The 21,406-nt window shown below is 36.6% G+C and overlaps 1 protein-coding gene across 1 annotated transcript; it reads right to left on the bottom strand.

Annotated features, from left to right (window-relative positions):
* Positions 1–2,592: 2,592 nt before the first annotated feature.
* On the bottom strand, positions 2,593–13,893 carry serinc2l (serine incorporator 2, like). Its single transcript, XM_073872304.1, has 10 exons — positions 13,734–13,893; positions 12,503–12,664; positions 12,231–12,420; positions 12,065–12,142; positions 9,968–10,105; positions 9,686–9,855; positions 6,966–7,056; positions 6,453–6,597; positions 6,093–6,302; positions 2,593–4,783 (listed from the first exon to the last, which is right to left on the bottom strand). The coding sequence occupies exons 1-10, from the start codon at positions 13,770–13,772 to the stop codon at positions 4,645–4,647; spliced, it is 1,362 nt and encodes a 453-aa protein (XP_073728405.1). The 5' UTR covers positions 13,773–13,893; the 3' UTR covers positions 2,593–4,644.
* Positions 13,894–21,406: the final 7,513 nt, after the last annotated feature.

Raw genomic sequence — 21,406 nt, forward strand, 5'->3', positions numbered from 1 at the left:
ATCTATCCCAAGGCACACCAAATCATTTTTAGATGGAAACATGGGGATACAATACACATTCTTTTTTCCTTTAGAAGAAAGTAGTTCTTGTTTTCTTGTCATTGTATTATACAGTAAGTGCAATTGCAATAACAAAGTTTAATATGGTAAGAGATCAAAACCATTGTCATTGCTAGCCATTAACTGGATTAAACAGATTTTTGTCATTTACCGCAACACCCATGTGACCCACAAGTGGGTCCTGATGTTTAAAAACCATAGCACAGTACAGCATGTCTGGCTGCCTATGAGGCTATGAGTTCCAACTCTGATTCCATGTTGACTTTAACAAACGGTTATACACTCACCTAAAGGATTATTAGGAACACCATACTAATACTGTGTTTGACCCCCTTTTCCCTTGAGATCTGCCTTATTTCTAAGTGTCATTGATTCAGCAAGGTGCCTCTTGCAGTTGATGGAGATTTGTGGGATGCACGTCCAGGGCACGAAGCTCCCGTTCCACCACATCCCAAAGATGCTCTATTTGGCTGAGATGTGGTGACTGTGGGGGCCATTTTAGTACAGTGAACTCATTGTCATGTTCAAGAAACCAATTTGAAATGATTCGAGCTTTGTGACATGGGGCATTATCCTGCTGGAAGTAGCCATCAGAGGATGGGAACATGGTGGTCATAAAGAGATGGACATGGTCAGAAACAATGCTCAGGTAGGCTGTGGCATTTAAACGATGCCCAATTGGCACTAAAGTGTGCCAAGAAAACATCCGCCAAACCATTACCACCAGCCTGCACATTGGTAACAAGGCATGATGGATCCATGTATCGGGTCTTCTGCTGTTGTAACCCATCTGCCTCAAGGTTGTGCGTGTTGTGGCTTCACAAATGCTTTGCTGCATACCTCAGTTGTAACGAGTGGTTATTTCAGTCAAAGTTGGTCTTCTATCAGCTTGAGTCAGTCGGCCCATTCTCCTTTGACCTCTAGCATCAACAAGGAATTTTCGCCCACAGGACTGCCGCATACTGGATGTTTTTCCCTTTTCACACCATTCTTTGTAAACCCTAGAAATGGTTGTGCGTGAAAATCCCAGTAACTGAGCAGACTGTGAAATACTCAGACCCGTCTAGCACCAACAACCATGCCATGCTCAAAATTACTTAAATCACCTTTCTCTTCCATTCTGACATTCAGTTTGAAGTTTAGGAGTGTCTTGACCAGGACTACACCCCTAAATGCAATGAAGCAACTGCCACGTGATTGGTTGATTACATAATTGCATTAATGAGAAATTGAACAGGTGTTCCTAATAATCCTTTAGGTGAGTGTATATAAGCAGTTATTTACTTTATCTGAACAACCAGATAAAAATCAGGACCACAGCTAAGGCCTTGGACATATCTATTAATTTTGACGCCCACCCCTATACCCCAGAAGTGAGACACATCTTAGGGGCAGGACAACAACCATGCATTAAAAAACACATATGTCTTCAGTTGGCCTTACTCAAAGCTGCATTAAATATCAATTTGGACCTGTCATTAATGTTTAACAGTACAACATTTAATATTTAGACCGAACCGCTATCATACACCCTTCATGATATAAAAAATTTTGCAATATAAAGGAATAAAGCAAAAAGTACAGGCACATTATGAAGGCTGCCTTTTCCTAAAGATGCAGACCTCAGCTCTTGTCGTCTGCTAGTTACACAAGTGTGCAGAAACATATCAACACTAGTAGCAAAACACCATTGCATAAGCAAGCATTATCTAGGCTTAGCCAAGCTGCCAACTGATAAAGCACACATCTGAGAAGAGGGGTCTGATTTTGCAGGGCCCTAAAGCACTAAAAGTTCAGTACCTTAACAGTCAGCCAGACACTCGAAACATCTCCAGCTTTGAGAGGGATTTACAGAACACGTTCCCATTTCATAGTCCTACGTTTGAAACATGCACCTTCTCCAGTCTGTTTTTGCTCTAGCAATGCAAATGTGATAATTGCTTGCAACTGTTAGAGGGTTTATGGCCAGTGGGGTTGGTTTGGGAAACTGCGACTATAGTGCATTAAAGAAAGATATACATAAACACCAACTTAACCAAAGACTAAGTAAGACAAACAAAACAACACTAAAATTGACCTTTAAAATACATTGGGGGAGGCATAAATAATATTTAAGCCGGTCAATATCTAAAGTCAGTAATTGATGTCACGGACATTTGAAACACCGATAACTGCTGATATGAACTTGCATAACTGGGGTATTATCAAATATTGACAGGCTACATAAGAGGCCATGGCCTTAATATTGAGGAATGAGTGACATGAGAGATATGATCAATAGCTCATTACTTCCACCTGGTGGGCAGATGCTAAATAAAAGTCCAACTATATTGAATCATAATTGTTCGGATTTGATTTTCTGATAGTTAATGAAATGATACTATAAAAAAGCAGTACCAACACCTGTAGATCTGACATAAGCTCCAGATCTAATAATCTAGTGCATGACTGCCAAATCAATATAGCTGATTTGTGAAGACCCAAAGAAAAAAATAAAATAAATAAATAAATAAATAAATAAAACACAATATGATGAGTTATATGGGTTTATTGAAATATATACAGCATAAGCACAGATCAAACAACACCAGATTGCTAAAATATCACTTCCACGTATACTGTATGTAATATTGTACATGGTTTGAAAAATTAAATGTTACAAAACATGAAAAAGGCACTTCTTCCCCAGACTGAATATACCTGGTTACTTTTGATAAGACAAGCTATATATCCAGAAAGGCACATGAAGAATTAATAAAGAAAATTACTGATCTTGCATGTTGCTACTAATAATAGACTACAGATGAATTGTCATGCATACACAATCTAAAAAAAAAAATAGATGGGTTATTTTTCAATCCAGCGTTGCATCTAAAAGGATAAACCTAGCCATTGGGTTAAATTAACCCAATAAAGGGTTAAAACCACCCAACAGGTTGGGTTCAACATTGGGTTAAAAAACACCAGCATTTATAGTGCATGTAAGAAAAAAGATTGAATATACAGTATGTACTTCACAAGACAATCAGATCATTCCTGTTACAAGCATAGCGCATTACGTGTTCACAAAACCTAATGACTTGAGGCATACACATCAACAATGCCTATATAGTTATGAAATTCACCAACATGTTTTCAGCAATGTTAAAAAAGTGAACAATTTACGTTATTTAACTGAATTTAATTTTACTCCAGCATTTGCTAAATAAAAAATCTACATATGAAAGTATCCGAATTATCACAGATGAAAAGATTACCGATCAATTATACACATCAATGATCAACTATCCAGCCCTGAACTATATGTAGGTATTATTTGAATGCACGTTACTCAGCACGCACACATTTCTACCGAACGACAAGCACAATAGGTAAACATTTGCCTTTGATGGACTGACAGCACCATAATTTGTACTATTGATCAATATTAAAGCACTATATATCTATTTTTCATGGCACTGGGACCATCGTAAATGGGGGACCCCCATGGGTATGCAGTGTAGTGTAGTGAACGCTACCAAGAATGGGTGTGTCATTTTGAGCTTATCTTCTGCATGCACAAGTTCTACAGTATGAGGCTCTATAGAGGGTCTGGTATGAACACATAAGCCCCTGCATAAGCCCCCCACAACGCATGGGCTTCCCACCGGCCCCTCAGCGCAGACATTGCTTAAGAAAAGTGCGTGATCGCGGTGAACTTTCTGAACTGTAGTCTATATTATTGTGTATTATACAGTATATTGAAGAAGACCCTGATGTTAAAATGCAATCTTTGTAAAAGCATTTCCTCTTCAGGTAGTGAAGGTTTTTAGCAGCAATAACATGCATATTTGTATTCGTGGCAAGACCACTAAGTTGATGGTCTTTATAGGACAGTTATTGGGTGCACCTGTTGAAAATGTGTGGCTGCGCAGCTCAACTCAAACACATAAGGAGTGCTTTTATTTTAATGTAGTAAGAATCAAACTAGTAATGATTTAAAAAAACACGTAAATAGCCATACTGAACTAGAAATAAGAGCAAAGAGGTATAAAACTACGACAGCATAATTGAATCTGTATCAACAGCACAGTAGAAGCTATATAGCGCGATCAATCCTATTTTATTCATTTACCCCATTTATACATCATGTGTGGTCAGACGGAGGCAGCTCATCACACAACATTAAAAGATTAGAAAGGGGCAGCAGTGTGCTTATACAAATCTGTGAACATTATTCATAAACATAAGGAATTCAAAAAGGAAGCATGTGCAAAAAAAGTGTCCAGTCACTCTTAGTGTGCGGTTTACTGAACAAAATGTCAGGAGTCATTTTTGGACCATTTACAATACTTGATGTAAGGCCATATGGAGTGCTAAACCGTATATACACTTTTTGTTGTTTTTCAAACCTAACAGCCCTATAATCCAAATCACTAACAGTGAAATGATCATGTCATTTTTAGGATGTGTTTAAATTGTTGACCTTAAGATTAACTTGAACTCTTGATACTGAATTACTTTAAATCTTCATAGGTACTTTATAGTTTTTGGAGTTTTGTAATATTTTACCACACACAGCTTTGATTAGGTGAAGAGTCAAGCTCAGTTGAAGTCTCGGTCGGGCAAAACCAGAGGAGCCACAAGGGTCCACAGGTAGAGGGCCAGACCCAGCCAGCTGGAGCTGATCTTGACCCACACTGCAGGCATTGTGCTTTGCATGGCCTGGGTGCTGACATCAGGTCTAAAGATGAATGAGAAGAAACAGAAAATTTTGACTTTAGCTAGTCTACAATGATAAACATCCAACACCAATAATGAATGTTTCTTTACTTTGATCAGTACATATACTATCCACTATGTGTCGCCAAAATTCATATATATATATATTTTATTCACCACGTAATAAATAAATGAGAGAAGACTAAGGCTTGTAACACTGTACCCTAGATATAAGAATAAAAATATAACAAATTTGTCATTCTCATTTGAAAGGACTTCAAAGCACATATGTGACCCTGGACCACAAAACCAGTCATAAGTCGCACGGATATATTTGTAGCAATAGCCAACAATACATTGTATGGGTCAAAATGAACGATTTTTGATGCCAAATTATCTAAAGATCATGTTCTATAAAGATATTTATCAAATTTCCTACTGTAAATATATATTTAAAAAAGAATGTATTGTTAGGGCTGGGAAATTTGGCCTAAAATAAAAATCCCAGATTTGGAACTACGGGAGCCCAGAGGGGAGCGTCAGCGGATGTAAAAGAGAAAAACAATTTTCATGCAAACAAATTGATGTAAACTTACACCTTCGAGCTAATCGATAAAATGTATTTATCGCCCAACCCTAATCATTAGTAATATTTGTTGCTAAGGACTTTAAAAGGCGATTTTCTTAATATTTTGATATTTTTGTACCCTCAGATTCTAGATTTTCAAATTGTTGTATCTCGACCACATATTGTCCTATCATAACAAACCATACATCAGTGGAAAGCTTATTCATCCAGATGATATATAAATCTCAATTTAAAGGAACAGTATGTAGGATTGTGGCCAAAACTGGTATTGCAATCACAAAACTTGTGGCTAAATCTGGTATTGCAATCACACAACTGGTGGCCAATACACAAAATGACAACATAACATTAGTTGAGGGCTGCAACTCCACTTTTTAAATGACAATATCCTGGCCAGACCACTGTTGTCAGTGATATAAGTATTTGAAATGAAAATGATTTCTTAATGTCTAGTGACATATCAGGGCCATTTTATGATTCATTGATATACATTTCTTACATACTGTTCCTTTAAGAATTGACAAATACAACTGGTATTGTGGTCCAGGTTCACATATGGGTATGGTTTGGATTAGGTCTTTTCAACATCTGGTTTGTGTGTATAAACGGATATAAGTTGAATAGGCCTAAACGATCACGTTTTTGCCAGTCTGAAATGTATCTTTATATACCTTTTAAAAAAAGAAATGCCTTTTTCTCAATTTAGCGTACCCAGAGTCTCAGCGGAAAAACTAGCACTTACTTGTACCAGTTAGTGAGAGTCATCATGATGTAAAGAGAGGCCAGGAAAAGGTGAAAGTGAAAAAAGGAGTAGCTGTACGTGACACCGTCCTCCTCATTATCAACGGCATGCCGCACACCATCTTTGCCCACCTCCTCAACACCATCAGATCCCCCTCCCTCTTCTGTCTGCATCAGCCTATTTACCTGAGCGTTGTTGGATGAACGGATGCTAGCCAAACAAAAAGAGATTGATTAACACCAACTATATGGACTTTGAGCACTTCAAGCATGAAACCCACAACATGTTGCAGAAAGGTGCTTCAGGTTGTAAAAGAACTTATAGAAATAATAAATAATAGCTGTGTAAAATGTATTTTACCTGGCATAGAAGGTGCAAAATAGAAAGATGACCAATCCCACAATGCCTTGAGCATCCCACCACTGTACCACCCCCGGAGAGCTCGTGGGTGTAACTGTGGTTACGTTGGACACTAGGCTGAGTAGACTAGGATTACATGCCCGATCTATAGGTGAAGTCAGACAAAGGGTTTCATAATGAAGTAAAGCATTGTGAGAAGTTTCATGATTCAGATATGATTCATAATCACACATTATGATGACATTACAAAAACTACCAAAAACTAATCTTTTAATTTGCTAATATAGATGCAAACATTGGACCATAACAAAATATAAGGATAGATTAAACTAGAACTGGATTCTAGCACGTAATTTGGCTTTTTCAGTAACAATTGACAACTAAGCACTGGGTTGGGTAACACACAAAACTCACCAACAATTGCATCAACCTGAATAGGAGCAGAATGAAAGCTCATGAAATGAAAAGAGACCAAGAGCGGAAAGTAAATATTTTCAGAGATTTTATACTTACTAGGATTGTTAGTCATGGCGGACCAGGTGACATACATAGTGTACAAAGTGATAACAGATGACTGAAGCAGACCAGACTGAGGTGAAAACTCCTGCAAACACACACCAAATAAACAATAAAAATGCATACAACATATAGGGCTGTGATTTCAGATCACCGCAATGATTGCATATCTCTCTAAAAAACACAAGGGGGAGCTGCAGCGCCTGTATAAACGACATAGTATCTAATGGCGCTCCTTGACTGATAGCCACTACAGACATGTGGTCTAGTACTAATATGACCTTAGTATGATTGGCTACTATTTAAGGCCTGTTCAAATTTCAGCCCTAACAACATTTACAAATAGCAGTTCCTCCAGAAAAACGTGATTATGCAATTGCATGATTCAATGCATAATCAGCCTAAGTCCACATATTTATGCGGGGGGTGCATTTTTTCAAATACTAGGGCCCTATAAAATCCGTTTTATTTTTTCCCAAATTCCGTTTTATTTTTTCCCAAATTCCGTTTTCTCCGTTTTAATTTTTGCAAATTCCGTTTTATCCGTTTTAATTTTTGGCAATTATATTTTTTACCCTTTACTTTTATTTTAGTCATAAAAAGAGTGTTCCTTTAATGTTAATGATTAAAATGTAAATGATTTGGGGAAAAACTGGATAACAGGATTACTTAATGACTATAAAAGATGCATTTACACACGCACATACACACGCACACGCGCACACACATAACTCAATTCAATGCATTGTTTAGTGTTGTTGCAGGAGGATACAACAAGGTGTCAAAGCAGTGGTGCCTTCAGAAGTGCCTTAAACACATCAATCCAGCGGAACGCGATCCATATTTTATACACAATCGCTTGAAATGCATATAACTTTACAAACATACACAGGATAGTGATCTTAGGACAGCATGAGCGCGCAGCTATTTGCACGTGCGAGCGAAAGAGAGACAGAGAGCGGCGCCATGATGCAGATGATTATATTTTAAATGCGAGGGATAGTTAGTTTGCCTCAGCTCGCTTGAAATGCATAAAACTGAACAAATACATGAGGATTTGTGTTCGCACTAAGTTCGGACAGATGCATGAGCGCGTGCACATGAGAGAGGTACAGTGAGACAGACGTGGATGAGAGACTGCATGTATCTTGGCGCTCACCGTGAACAGAGTGTTGACAAAACTTCCAAAATAACAGTTCTCCGGTCACATAAAAGTCATGTGAGACCTGCTCGGAACTAAGTGCTTAGCGTCGAATTTCTTAATTTTTTCGCTGACGAAAGCAAGAGTCGTGGAGAGCCGCTTCGCCATGGTTTCAGTGTTTTGGAGGGGGTCTGAAACGACGCGAGGGGGCGTGTCGCCCAGATTTACTCCCCCCGGTCTGCATTTCCCCCAGACATACGTTCGTCTCACACACAAAAACATAATTTTATTCAAAATATGTAAAATTCCGCAAAATTCCGCGTTAATACTAGATTCCGTGTTAATTAGCCAATTCCGCGATTCCGTCCGCGATTCCGTGATCGCGGAAATTATAGGGCCCTAAAATACGCCACACTTTCGCCACATAAATTACAGATTTCTGCGTGCAAAATATGCGGGCTTGCATGATTTCATGCAAAAAGTCGCATATATATAAGCAGAAAGTTAAAAAATGTTGCATTTAATTCACACAAGTGCAGCCATGTCCCCTGTTGCCATGGGAACGTTATGAAGTGACGCAAAAGATGCAAACAGTTTTTGCAAGTTCCCGCAATTTTTGCAAGTTCCCGCAACTTCATCGCATAAAATTGCATAAATGTCCCGCATATTCCATCGCATTTTTTGAGAAAACGTGCCGCAAGGATTTTTGCCCGCAACAATCACAAAAAAACTGTGTTTTTCTGGAAGGATTGAAATAGGAAACATAAATTGAAAAAGCAAGAGTCTAATTTTCTTATATGACAGATTCTGTATGCCTAAAAGCACCAAAAAATCTGGTGGCTAATGGAAGATGGAAAACTCAAAGATGACTACAGATAACCTTCGAAACATCACAGGGGTTGTTTTCTTATGTACTTTTTGCACAAATCAGCATTTAAGTCTGTTAAAGTTTACGTGCTGAGGCAATACTACATTCAATTCCTGTTTTGTCAGTTCGTGTTTGTTGCTTCCTGTGTTCGGTCTTAACACCGTATATCCTAATGTGATCTTGTTTGGACTTGCTTAAAATCAATAGACTTTCAAACAAGATTTATTGGAAATTTTGCTCGTTTTACTTAAAACTAAAGATGAAACAGGAAATTATTTAAAAGACAGAGACAAAGAGAATTTGGTATTGCATGTGTTAACTGCCAGGCCGCAGCTTCCGCAAAATCAATACTTGCTTTGTTGTTTTCCTTTTGAGGTCAAATTATCAGTGCTCAGCATGTCCTAATGCATTAAGTACTGATCTGAGCTACGAAAACAAAGCAAAGTTTGAACATTTTTGTGAATGAATGTGGTAAGGGAATATTCAGTATGTGCACACACAGGAAGACACCAAGCGGGGGTGGATTACTGAGATGAGAATTGATCGATCAGTTTTACACCCACAGCTTTAATTGTTTTAGTTTATAAGTCAATCATAATAATGCCATTTTAGTAGCATTCTGTGTTAATGAAGGGGGTATCCATACTGAATAGGATTTGGGGGTATCCAAAACAAAAAGGTTGGGAAACACTTATTAACTAGACTTACCTGCACTTTGGGCAGAATGGAAACCACAGATACGATGACACAGAGAATAAGGTTGAAGCTAATGAAGAACTTGTGTTCGGTGCAGTCGTCGGGTTTCGTGTAGTACAGATAAAACAGCACAATAGCGGCGAAAGCCAGGGCATAGTGAATAATGGTGAAGAACAGCAGACCTATAAGCACATAAAACAGTATCAGGTTTCTTTTTCTGAAAATGGGTGGATTGAGACACACCTATTTGTAAGTCTATAGTGGTGAACAGGATATCGGTCCACCTTGTCAGACCTGAGAACCAACACTTGCTATTGCCCTCCTCAGCATTCCTCACCCATACTTCATTCCAAGAGTGGGCAAAGTCAATCAGGAGGATGAGCTGGATCAGGATAAACATGAAGGAGCCCACAATACCAAAGTAGAACCAAACTGTAAAGAAAGATCAGTTAAATTACAATAGAATTGAGTCATGCTAGCAGCATGCTGGTCAACTGTGCTTAACCACAACAATAAACCTAAACTGGACTGACTAGCTGTCATTGATCTTGCTGTTTGCGTTTCATTATTCTAACGACATATGAAGAGTTTGGTTCCAAAACGTGATAAACACCATTTAAAAAAAAAAAGTTACCACCAAAATCAGCATTATTTTAGGTCAGTATTTAAATGTAAATTCTTAATTTTACACAAAATACAATATCCACCGTGATATTCTGTCATCTTTTCTTCCTTTTTTCCCAAAACGCAATAAATGCCAGTCCTCCTTTTCTACAGAACGCAATAAATCCGCTTCACAAATTACAGCGCACCATTCCACGCATTGTAAACAAACAATGGTGGCGCATTGAGTACACAAAATCCTAGTTCTCCCTCATCTTGTACTTTGTGATCAAGAAACAAACAAAAACAAAATAATACTTTAATGGCATTGCTAAACCTGTGGTGTTTTCTTTGACGGAAAAGAAACGTTGCATTTTGTGGAAAAAAATTCATTTTTATAATAAATCTTTGAAAATCAAATTATGGATTTGAATTGTTTATGTTTTTGTAACCTAAAGATGCTATGTGAAAGTTTGTAACAGAAATTTGTGGTTTTCATCTTGTCACTTTCTTGGTATAGAAAACACGTTTTTACCGAATTTAGTCAAAATGAATTTATTGCGTTTTGGAACCAAACTCTTCATATATTCTATTCTTTAATATATGTTTGAATAATCTTGTATAAGATTCTATTATTAAAAATATTTTTTCTTAAACTTTTATTCCTGCTCATGTTATGGAAAAAATAACATTAATACATGTATTTTTCTGTAAAACAATACACATAACATAAAAGTATTAATAAACAATCATACGTTTTAAATGTATTGTACATCATTTGTATATTGCAAGTCATTTACATAAAACACCTGCTTACTGACAAGCAAGCAATAAAGTTGTAGATTTTTAAGTTTTTAACATCACTTAAAATTTTGTTGTTAACTTTTTTTTTTTTTTAATTTCAGATCACCTTGTTATTTGTACACGGTGTGACTATTCAAATCACAACACATAAATAGGAAAATGTTCATGTTATTTTGTCACTTATTGGGGGCAGTTTGCTAGCTGGAGCCATTTACTTCCAGACTTTGTGCTAAGCTAAGCTAGCGGGGCTGCGTCAGACAGAGTTACAGCACGCACGGAGATGAGAAAGGTATGTATGGACTTATCTAACTCTGGGGGATACGGTGAATAAGCTAAATTCCCAAAATCTGAATGTGTTCGTTTAATGACGACGAATAGTATGTAACATCATCTTATTCTTTTTACAATAAATTGTCAATCAGCCCCTGAGGCACTCATGCGTCCTCTCTTATACTAAATACCATTATGTTGCTGACTATTTAGACCTACCAGAAACAACGCTTTTGGATTCTTACAATGTATTTAAAAGCAAGTTTAATTACCCTTGTGTCTCAAAGGTGATAATTTTCATATCTAAAAACACCTTGAAGTGTACCAACATTAAGGTAACAAGTTCTCACTACTAATGTAAAATACAATCATTAAAAACACAACATTCTACCTTCAATAATGTCTTTTCCCATGCATCTCATAACATCCAAGACAATCATTAAAAAGTAATTGAGTTCTTCCCTGTAGAAAACCATGCATTTCTGCATCCCTTGAAATGTAACCCTGCATTTTAATAATGGCTTGGAATATAATTATCATGACTACAATTAGGGCTCAACATTATATAGTCATGTTGTCATTCGGTATCTCCCTAGCAAATATACACTATTTTATTATGTGCTGCTGAAAAAGGTTAAAGGGACACAACAAACTGAATACATTTATTTTTTACACCAATTAACCATGTACTATCGATTCACAATTATACATTACCATCATGAAATGTTCCATCGGGGATGAAAAAGGCTCCAACGGTGATACCAACTAATATCAAAAACTTAAAGAACCAAAACCCGTTGACAACACATAACCTGGTCAATTCATGCCAATACACAGCTTACAATAATGCAACACACAAGCACAACTTTTAGTCAGACCTACCCGTTCTGAATGGCTCCGCGAGGGTCTTTGCTGCTCCGAACGCGAATCATGATAGCAGAGAACAAGAAAAAGAAGCAAGCCATAGCAAAGCACATACGGTACACTGATTTGTATCCCACAATCACGTCACAGTTAACATGGTTCTGAATCCCTGGTATTGTGGTTCCCCCTTGACAAAATCCAGGAATCTATAGAGACATCAAAAATTTTAGAACTTAAAGACACAATGGACAGAAAGTATCTACAGTATATCACTCATAGTGGGCCCACCTTACGAAGCTGTGTCTCCATGCCAGGCAAGATCATTATTACAGATACCAATGTGCCCAACAAAAGGAAGAAAGAGAAGACCAGCCGTGTGATGGTGGAGTTGTTGCTAGAAGGACAGCAGCCACACAGCAGACATGGAGCGGTGCCACACAAACACGATGCCTTTAACACATAGTGAAAAAGTGAAAAATTACAAATTAATTCACATGGGCACAGCAACTTACCCTGTGCAGAAAGTACTAAACATTTAAAATAAAATATATATATATATATAATAAAGGTGTACATTTACATTTACTTATATAGATTTGGCAGACACTTTTCTCCAAAACGACTTATTCACTTAATCAACGACATTGACAAGTAAAACATCAAAATAAAAGACATATATCTGTTAATTTATTGAACTTAATGCACAAAGTCACATTATGTGAGTGCTCAGAGTCATTTGAGTGAAATGCATCAAAAAGGTAAAAAGGGGATAATTTTTAATTTAATCCATTAAATACAGGATTTTTAAAATAAAATAAATGCACATTTTGATTTTAAAGTATGCTAATGTCCTGCTTAAATAATAAAAAAGTACATGTAAAAACTTGTGAATTAATAAAGTTTTGTTGATTATGAAAAAGTTTATTACTCCTCAAGACTTTGACCTCCATAAATCCCAAGCATTGTATATAAATAATTGAAATTATGTCACTCATGCTGGGAGTTGTTTATTAACTAAGCTTAATTTAAGAGCAATGAACAACGAAGTGTTAAAATATATACGTCACAACCATTACCAGTTTTACAGGAAGGATGATGACGTGCACCTCTAACTCTAAATAAAACACCTCGTGACACGATCCAACAGGAATTAAAAGTAGAAACTTAAAAATCAACCCTTTATTGCTATATTATCAATATTTTTTAAATAAATTTCCAGCTTATGACTAAGTAAGCCACGGTATACCATAAAAAGCACATTTGTCCAGATGTAGCGTTAAATATAAACACATTTCCATATACAGTTGTTTAGTACCGAATAGCTCCCATAAACCACATTTTCTATTTAAATATGAACGTCTTTTTATTGATTATAAATAATAACGTGTAGTTCAATGCGTTGTTACGCAGATTTAGAATTTTATGATCAAGAAATGTTCTGAAGTAATTCGACGCTCTCAGGTGACAGTTTCGTAAGATAAATCATGAAGTAAATAACTATTATAGTAAAATCACTTACACAGCTCGCAAGAGAGCACAACGCCATACAAGCCCCCATCTCTAATTAAAATATTAGCGCTATCAAACCGTGAAATTATTAATGAACAAGTAGTATAACGCAGTTTCTCTTTCCGTCAGCTGATTCGAAGCGAACGGCTATAATAGTCAACTTAACATGTTTCATAATAAAAGTCTCTCATAAATGTCTTGATGCTAGTAGACTTTCCTGAAAAAAATAGTTTGTTAAACGAACATTACTAAAGTAGTTTATCATGGCTGTGTTAGAAAAGAAATAAACACATTCAAACGTTTATTTTAAAACATAAGCTCGGTATTAAATACTAACAATAGTTGGTATTAGTTCAGTAGATGGCCTGTATGTATAAATTATAACGAGGGGACAGAAAAATATTATTTTAATATTAATAATATAATTCCTATAAACCAATATTTACCAATTTCTAATGTTATAACATATTTAAAAGAAATAGAGTAGAGCTATTAATAAACAAGGTCAAGTAATTAGCATAGTAATTAACCTAGATGTGCGTATGTTTATTGTTTTGGGCATTGCAGTGACACGTGTTTAATTAAGGCAATAATAAAGCTACTGGTCTATGCAAATGTACTATAACATTAAAATGAAACATAAAGTACTGCATTTACTGTAACATAGTTAGTAAAACCCACATACATAAGCTTTAATATTCGATCTATCACATGAATCGTAGCACGGACATAATTTCCGAGTAATATTTTCCATCTGTGAATTATCTTTTTTTTTGGTGTATTTAATTTATAACGTTTACATTGTTAAAACTTTGTTTTATTTCACTGACAAATTCACAATCTGACACAAAAATTAGCTTGAGTTTGCATTTGCCATTTTAATACATACATTTTAACGGATGCTTAAAATAAATAAATTAATTAATAAATCAGCCTTTCCTCATTAAGGCGCTTCCAAACCACCACTGAAACGCGCCTTACTAACTTGTTGGATCTATCAAATTGGATGGGGTGATGGGTTAAGTATTAGATAACAATTACTTAACCTAAACGTCATTGTGTTTTAATCGTGATCTCAATGTTATGGTAAATTATAACGTTTTAATTCAGTATTTACACTTCCCGCAGTCTTCGGTCTCCCCTACGAATTATTGGTATCGTCCACTGTGCGCCTGTCAATCAGTCCACTAAAATCCCGATCGTCAATGGGAGCAGAGATGGTGTCAAACCTTAGGACTGGGGCAGGTGCTTTCAAAACACACCGTCTCCCGTAAAAAAAGGTGCAGTAGTTTATCCGTATCGTGATATTATCTGCATCAATCAGGACCGTGGGTATCTACACCGCTGGTAAGTTCTCGTTTCGTCTTTGGGCAAAAGGAAGAGGATTAATCTTCAGTTTAACGTATACGAGATCCATTCACTATCTAACACGTTATGTTTTCCAGGTTTAAATACTGACACGTTTTTTAGTCTTACCATTAAAGACCACTTGCGGTGAAATAGCCTGCACGATAGGCTACGAGAGAAATATGGTGAAATAACAGATTAAAGCTAAAGCTAAAATGAATAAAATTAAAACATTACTTATATTATTCCCAGCATACACTGGTCAAATGCAATATAGAGGGTATGTTAGAAACAGAGCACAAATGTAAGGTACCAGGGGACGTGTGAGTATCATAAGCGTTATACATGTATAGCCATGGGCTTGTGCAGCTGTCAGATCAATTTCAGCTGTAACCTGAGGCCAACTTTTACATGTAGCTTATCATTACACATCATATTCACAAGCTTTACTTTGATTTAGGTTTAGTAAAAAAAAACACAAATATCATGTAATAAAATAACATCATTTTGACCTACACATTTTATTCTATAATTTTTAGTCTGTACCCATAAGGATCTGTCATCTTCATTCGAATGATAAAAGTCTATCAGCCGACAGATTTTGAAATAGATTGTGCTGTGTTGTTGTCTATGGATTGCTTTAAAGCAATGTGTATTATCCAATTTAAGATAAAGTATCCAAAAGTCCAAACTGTAACTGGAGTTGTCTAATCTAAATGCTTGAAAAATGTGTCCCCTGCGTCCCACCTTGATTTCTGTATATATTTATAGCCTGTCATATAAAACCTTATGCAACACTTTCGTTGTTCTTTTCTTGGACAGACACTTACAGTGATGGGAGTAGCTTGATATTTTGCTTTTTTGTGCATAGCGTAGGAACCACAAACAGGTCACAAATGGACAATATAAAATGTAAAAGATTGTATCATCGTAATATTAATAATCTGGGCACACCACATCAATGTGAAGGTTGTTTGGTGCATGCTTTGGGCATCATGTTGTTGTCTGACCAACCACGTGAGTCTAATGTAGAAAAACAAATCAAAATGTGCAAAAACGGCATGCATGCTTATTATTTAGCAAGTTAGATCCTGTTTTCTAAATGCAGATTGGTCTTTATTTGGCTCTCTGTGTGTGACACAAGACCCAAAGGTACATATGCTATAATTTTGTTTAAGCTAACCCATTATTTTCTTTTCAGGGTTATTTACAGTACCGTTCAATCATTGAATGCCCTATTTAACAATAGCCACACTGTCAGAGATAAAGAGATTAAACAGTAATAAAATAGATATACAGTAGCTGATATCCTGGTATGGACTTTAACCAAAACAATGCATTTTTACAGTATTATCAATAGTTTAATTTCCTCATACTTAAAGCATTCAATTTATTTCTGTATTTTCCATATTAAAACTTGCCTGACTAATATGTTTAGCTTGTAGCCGTAATTTTTTTTTTTAAATAACACTGACAATGCTTGTTTTAGGTTTCACAATGTCCTCTTTTCTTGCAGCCACACTTCCTGCAACCGTAACATTGCATGCATCAACGGATCCTAAGAAAAAATGTGCAGATTTAAAAAGTGTTGTTTGAACTTGAAGTCATTGTTCTGTGTAGCTTAAACAAGTGTGGACTAAAGAGTAATATAAAGCAGCCTTTAAATAAATAATAACAAATAACAAATGTGGCTTGGGGTGCAGCAGATCCACTCCAGTGATGTCTCTCATTCATAAGCCTCCAGCTTCATACAATATGGATTATAAACCTACAAGAGCCGCATGTAGTCCGGCTGCTTGCCAGGAGAAAGAACGAGAGACCTTAGTTTGTGTGCGTTTATACCGAAATCACTGTCTGTGAGTGCCTTATATAACCCTTTAAATTGCGTTGGTAAGCTACACTTACCAAATGATTCCTGCTTTTGCCCATTAAGTATAAACAGCATGGTTTGAGACGGTAGTCAGAGAGGTACAGAAAAAAATGCGTGTCCAGAACTCTCAGAAATGATGCTTGAGTGTTGTGGGTGGTTGGCAAGTCGCTTTAATGGTCTTCCAGGCATCTGATCACATATTAAAGTAATAACACACTTCTCATTGCCACTAGAAATAATAAATACAGTTTGGAGTTTAAAAGCGTTTGAATCATACTGCATTTCAACTGCAATAAATTCACCCCATCAAAGTGGAAATGTTTATCTCGACTGTCCTAAAGCCAATAAAATCATAAAAACATATTATCTTGTTGCTTGCTATAACAAAATGAATGGCAGGAGAACAAAATGTTTCATTGAGAATATAAAGAGCAGCATGCAATTTTCAGTTCCTGTTCTTTATGACCATGGGTGTCACTGATTTAAGTATTTTTTGTGCATCTAAATATAGACCAGACCTCTGAACTGGCCTTGACTTAATCAACATTTAATGTTTTTCATAAAGGGATACTGGAGGGGTCCAAAAAAAAACAATTAATCCTCATGAAATGTTGATATATTTATATACCGACATACTGTATGTCTGGACGAGCACATGCTAAGTCAGAGATGTCTGACATGTGCGCAGACGGTGCGATACACACATAGAAACATGAGCATTCGTCTGTGCCCACTCGAATACATATGCCCACATGAGAACAATCATGCACTCACACAAAAATTGCTTATTCCTATTTTGCTCAGCTGTCCGAAATAAAAACAGAGCAAAAGTGCATCTCAGCGCTCTTTGTCAGAAGAGATTACCTGTTGCTATGCAATATACATGATCATCTTGTTGCCACGGCAACTGTTTCCAGACTAAGAGAGAATGGAGGGTGATTCGGGGCTTTGCGTTCGGTAGAGTGGCCTATTTGTGCTTGAGAGAGACAAGCCTAGGGCCACAGTGGAACCATCAAGATGGGTCAAGCATGAAATGTGTGCATATAAAATGCTGCGTTTTCTTCCTGTGGGCAAGAAGCAATTCCTGGGATGCCAGTTCCACCTAGTGGTCAGAAAAGACATTGAACGTGCTGTATATTTATGTAACGGATCAATAATTTTGTCTTTTGATTTCGTTGTTATATTGATTCCACATTCCTCTCTCGCATTTTTTATAGAGATGACAGAAGTGGAGCCGGTGTTGGATTTCGCCTCATCGGGCCGCTCTGGCCGTCGCAACGCACTGCCTGACATCCTGGGGTCTCCTGTTGGAGTCCCACCTGACCTGCCCCTTAAACTGGCAGAGCTGTCACTCACAGGTAACATGTCATACTTTATTAAAGGGACACTCCACTTTTTTTGAAAATGCACTCATTTTCCAGCTCCCCTAGAGTTGACATTTGATTTTTACCGTTTTGGAATCCATTCAGCTGATCTCCGGGTCTGGCGGTACCACTTTTAGCATAGCTTAGCACAATTCATTGATTCTGATTAGACCATTAGCATCGCGCTAAAAAATAACCAAAGAGTTTCGATATTTTTCCTATTTAAAACTTGACTCTTCTGTAGTTACATCGTGTACTGAGAATGACAGAAACTTAAAAGTTGAGATTTTCTAGGCAGATATGACTAGGAACTATACTCTCATTCTGGCGTAATAATCAAGGACTTTGCTGCTGTAACATGGCTGCAGCAGGCGTAGTTATATTACGCACTGCCCGAAAATAGTCCCCTGCCATTGAAAGTTACTAAGGGGACTATTTTCGGCTGCTGCATAATATCATTGCGCCTGCTTGCTACCACAATTTCTCGTCTAGATCCGGTCCTGAAAGCGCCAGCGTGACCTCACGCAATACGTCATGACGTCAAGAGGTCACAGAGGATGAACACAAAACTACGCCCCAGTGTTTACAAGTGTGTTGAAAGAGGACCGTTCCGACGTTGTTGTATGTGGAATGATACTAATTAATGTCTTTGTGTCAGTTTATTGTTTAAAATGGTCCGCAAATGTGCGTTTTATATATGTAACACGTGACCTCCCTATGTCACTACGCATTTACGTGAGGTCGCGCTGGACCGGACCTGGATGAGAAGTTGTGGTTTAAAACTGCATATTTTTTATTTTTATTGTCAAAAATGACAATCGTTTCGCTAGATAAGACCCTTATGCCTCGTTTGGGATCGTTTATAGTCCTTTGAAACTGTGTTGAAAAAAACTGTTACGTGTTGAGTTAAGTATTAATTGTTGGTGTCTATAAAAGTCCATTAAAACGAGAAACATCCTGCATATCTTCCTCAAAAAACATAATTTCCTCTCGACTGAACAAAGAAAGACATCAACACCCCGGATGACATGGTGGTGAGTAAATGATCTGGATTTGTCTTTTAAGAAAATGGACTATTCCTTTAACTCTAGGGCAGGTAGAAAATGAGCATATTTTCCAAAAAAGTGGAGTGTCCCCTTAAACAACGGGGGAAAGGTTAGACCATTAACTAAAAAAAAAATAATAATTATTAGTATTTGTCTGGGACATGTTTATTATTACATTGCAAATATGGACAAATCTTTTTTTGTGTTGAGTATAAGCTGTTAACTTAAAAACAATTATTAAATATTTATATAAAATATTTAGAAATGTGCATGCAATAAGCATGCAATAAATGCAACATTACATACCTGATAACATTCAAACTGAAATATTGGCAAATATTAATTATATCAATATATATTAATAAAATATCAAGAACCCCTGGCCCTATTCATAACCAAAATAAAATAATTGGGGTACTCTTTTTACTGAATAGTGAACTGGTCTCTTTCTCTCCCTGTCCATCTTCTTTTTCTTTGTTTTAGATGGTCCAGGTGATGCTCAGTCCCCAACTGCAGAGGAACCGCCTACTCCGACAGAGGGCCCAGAGGTGAAGGAGGGTTCCTAGGTGTTTGAGCTTATGCCTGGACTGCAAAGATGGGGCCACGCCTGCCCAGCCTTTTCCCTGGAGCTCAACCTCTACCGACTGTTCCTGTCAGACTGCATTATGGGAAGCAGCAGATGGCAGCTAAAATGTGAAATGAAGGACAAGGTCTTCGAAGGGTCAGTGCAATGAAACAAATAGAATGTCCAAAAAACGGGGAAAGAAGAGGAGTATTGCAGGAGGATGTCGAAGAGTAATCCTCAATTTTTTTTTAAACACAGACAAGCCAAAATGCGGGGCGACCTGCTTAAGGACTCTAAATGAAATTCTGTGCATCCATTTGAAACAATGCAGGTCTTTCTAAGAGCTTTCTATCTAATAACAACTATTGTGAGTTGTGTAAACATCCAGTTGTGATTTGATATTGTTTGATATTGTGTGTTGTAATGTGTCTTTGAGAATCGCCTCAGTCTTTGGAAGGAATGATCAAGACGTGATATAAAACAAATATTCGAACATCGTGTAGCATTAAATTTCAAAACAAGATAATTATTTGTGAGTACTGCCCATCTTGAAATGCAGTATGAAAAGACAAATCTAATGCATACAATTCTGCTTCAATACAGAAAGTGAAGTATATTTTTTAAAATATACTTTTGTTAAATGTTAGCTGTATTTTAAAATAATGCCCAACACACTCATTTATAATTGAAATGTTTTAACACGAAGAATAATCATAATATTGTCTTGGTATGCAGGGGATTTTATAACTTGAATGTCCACTTTGTATTCTGTACAAACTCTCATAGGTGATGTATGGAGTTGGGTGTGCTTACAGTACCTGTTTAGATGTCAGTTAAACATACATGTTCACAATAAGAGACAAACTTTTTAAAGCTAAAAATCCAAAATATACAAGATTTTTTTGTTTAATCTGGTGGTGCGGCAGTGTCTAAGAGCCATAGTCTTTTTAAGGTCTATATAGCCTAATGCAAATTAAAGTGAGGGTTATGATTGTGATGTTTGACAAGCGTAGAGAAATCTTTTTTATAACACATGTGCCATCAAATTTGTGTAAAATTAATGGTATTATTTATTAGGGGTGGGTGATATTTTGGATGTTGTTCATTTTAAAACTGTGTTTTTATTTTACAATACTGTCCCAATAATACTTTACACTGCTGCTAGTGTATCAGTGTAAAATGTACAGTAATTGCCAAACTGGGAAAAATTGCCTTTGTATGTTTTTACACTGCAGTAATTGTGCCGTTTAAAAACACATCAATGTAGTCACACAATGTGTGTAAATATGATTTCTAATATTACAGAGACAGTCTGTGATTTTGCGATACTTTTTATGAACAGCAGTGGTCTCCAACATGTGTCTGTGAGTTGCCCGCCAAAGCACATTCTATTATTAGCCTCAATTTTTTATATTAGCTTGGCTTCTTTTATGTGTTAACATTTTAAACAATGATAAAACATATTAACAAGTACAATAAAGTAAAATCAAA

The sequence above is a fragment of the Misgurnus anguillicaudatus genome, chromosome 10 (genome assembly GCF_027580225.2).
Source record: "Misgurnus anguillicaudatus chromosome 10, ASM2758022v2, whole genome shotgun sequence".
NCBI classification, from domain to species: Eukaryota; Metazoa; Chordata; class Actinopteri; order Cypriniformes; family Cobitidae; genus Misgurnus; species Misgurnus anguillicaudatus.

Coding starts and splice junctions, on each gene's coding strand:
- serinc2l (XM_073872304.1), bottom strand. CDS start 13,772: ATGGGGGCTTGTATGGCGTTGTGCTCTCTTGCGAGCTGT. Junction 10,106..12,064: donor CGATGGAACATTTCATGATG/GTAATGTATAAT, acceptor CTTTCTTTACAG/TTTGGTTCTACTTTGGTATT. Junction 7,057..9,685: donor CCATTCTGCCCAAAGTGCAG/GTAAGTCTAGTT, acceptor GTGTGTTTGCAG/GAGTTTTCACCTCAGTCTGG.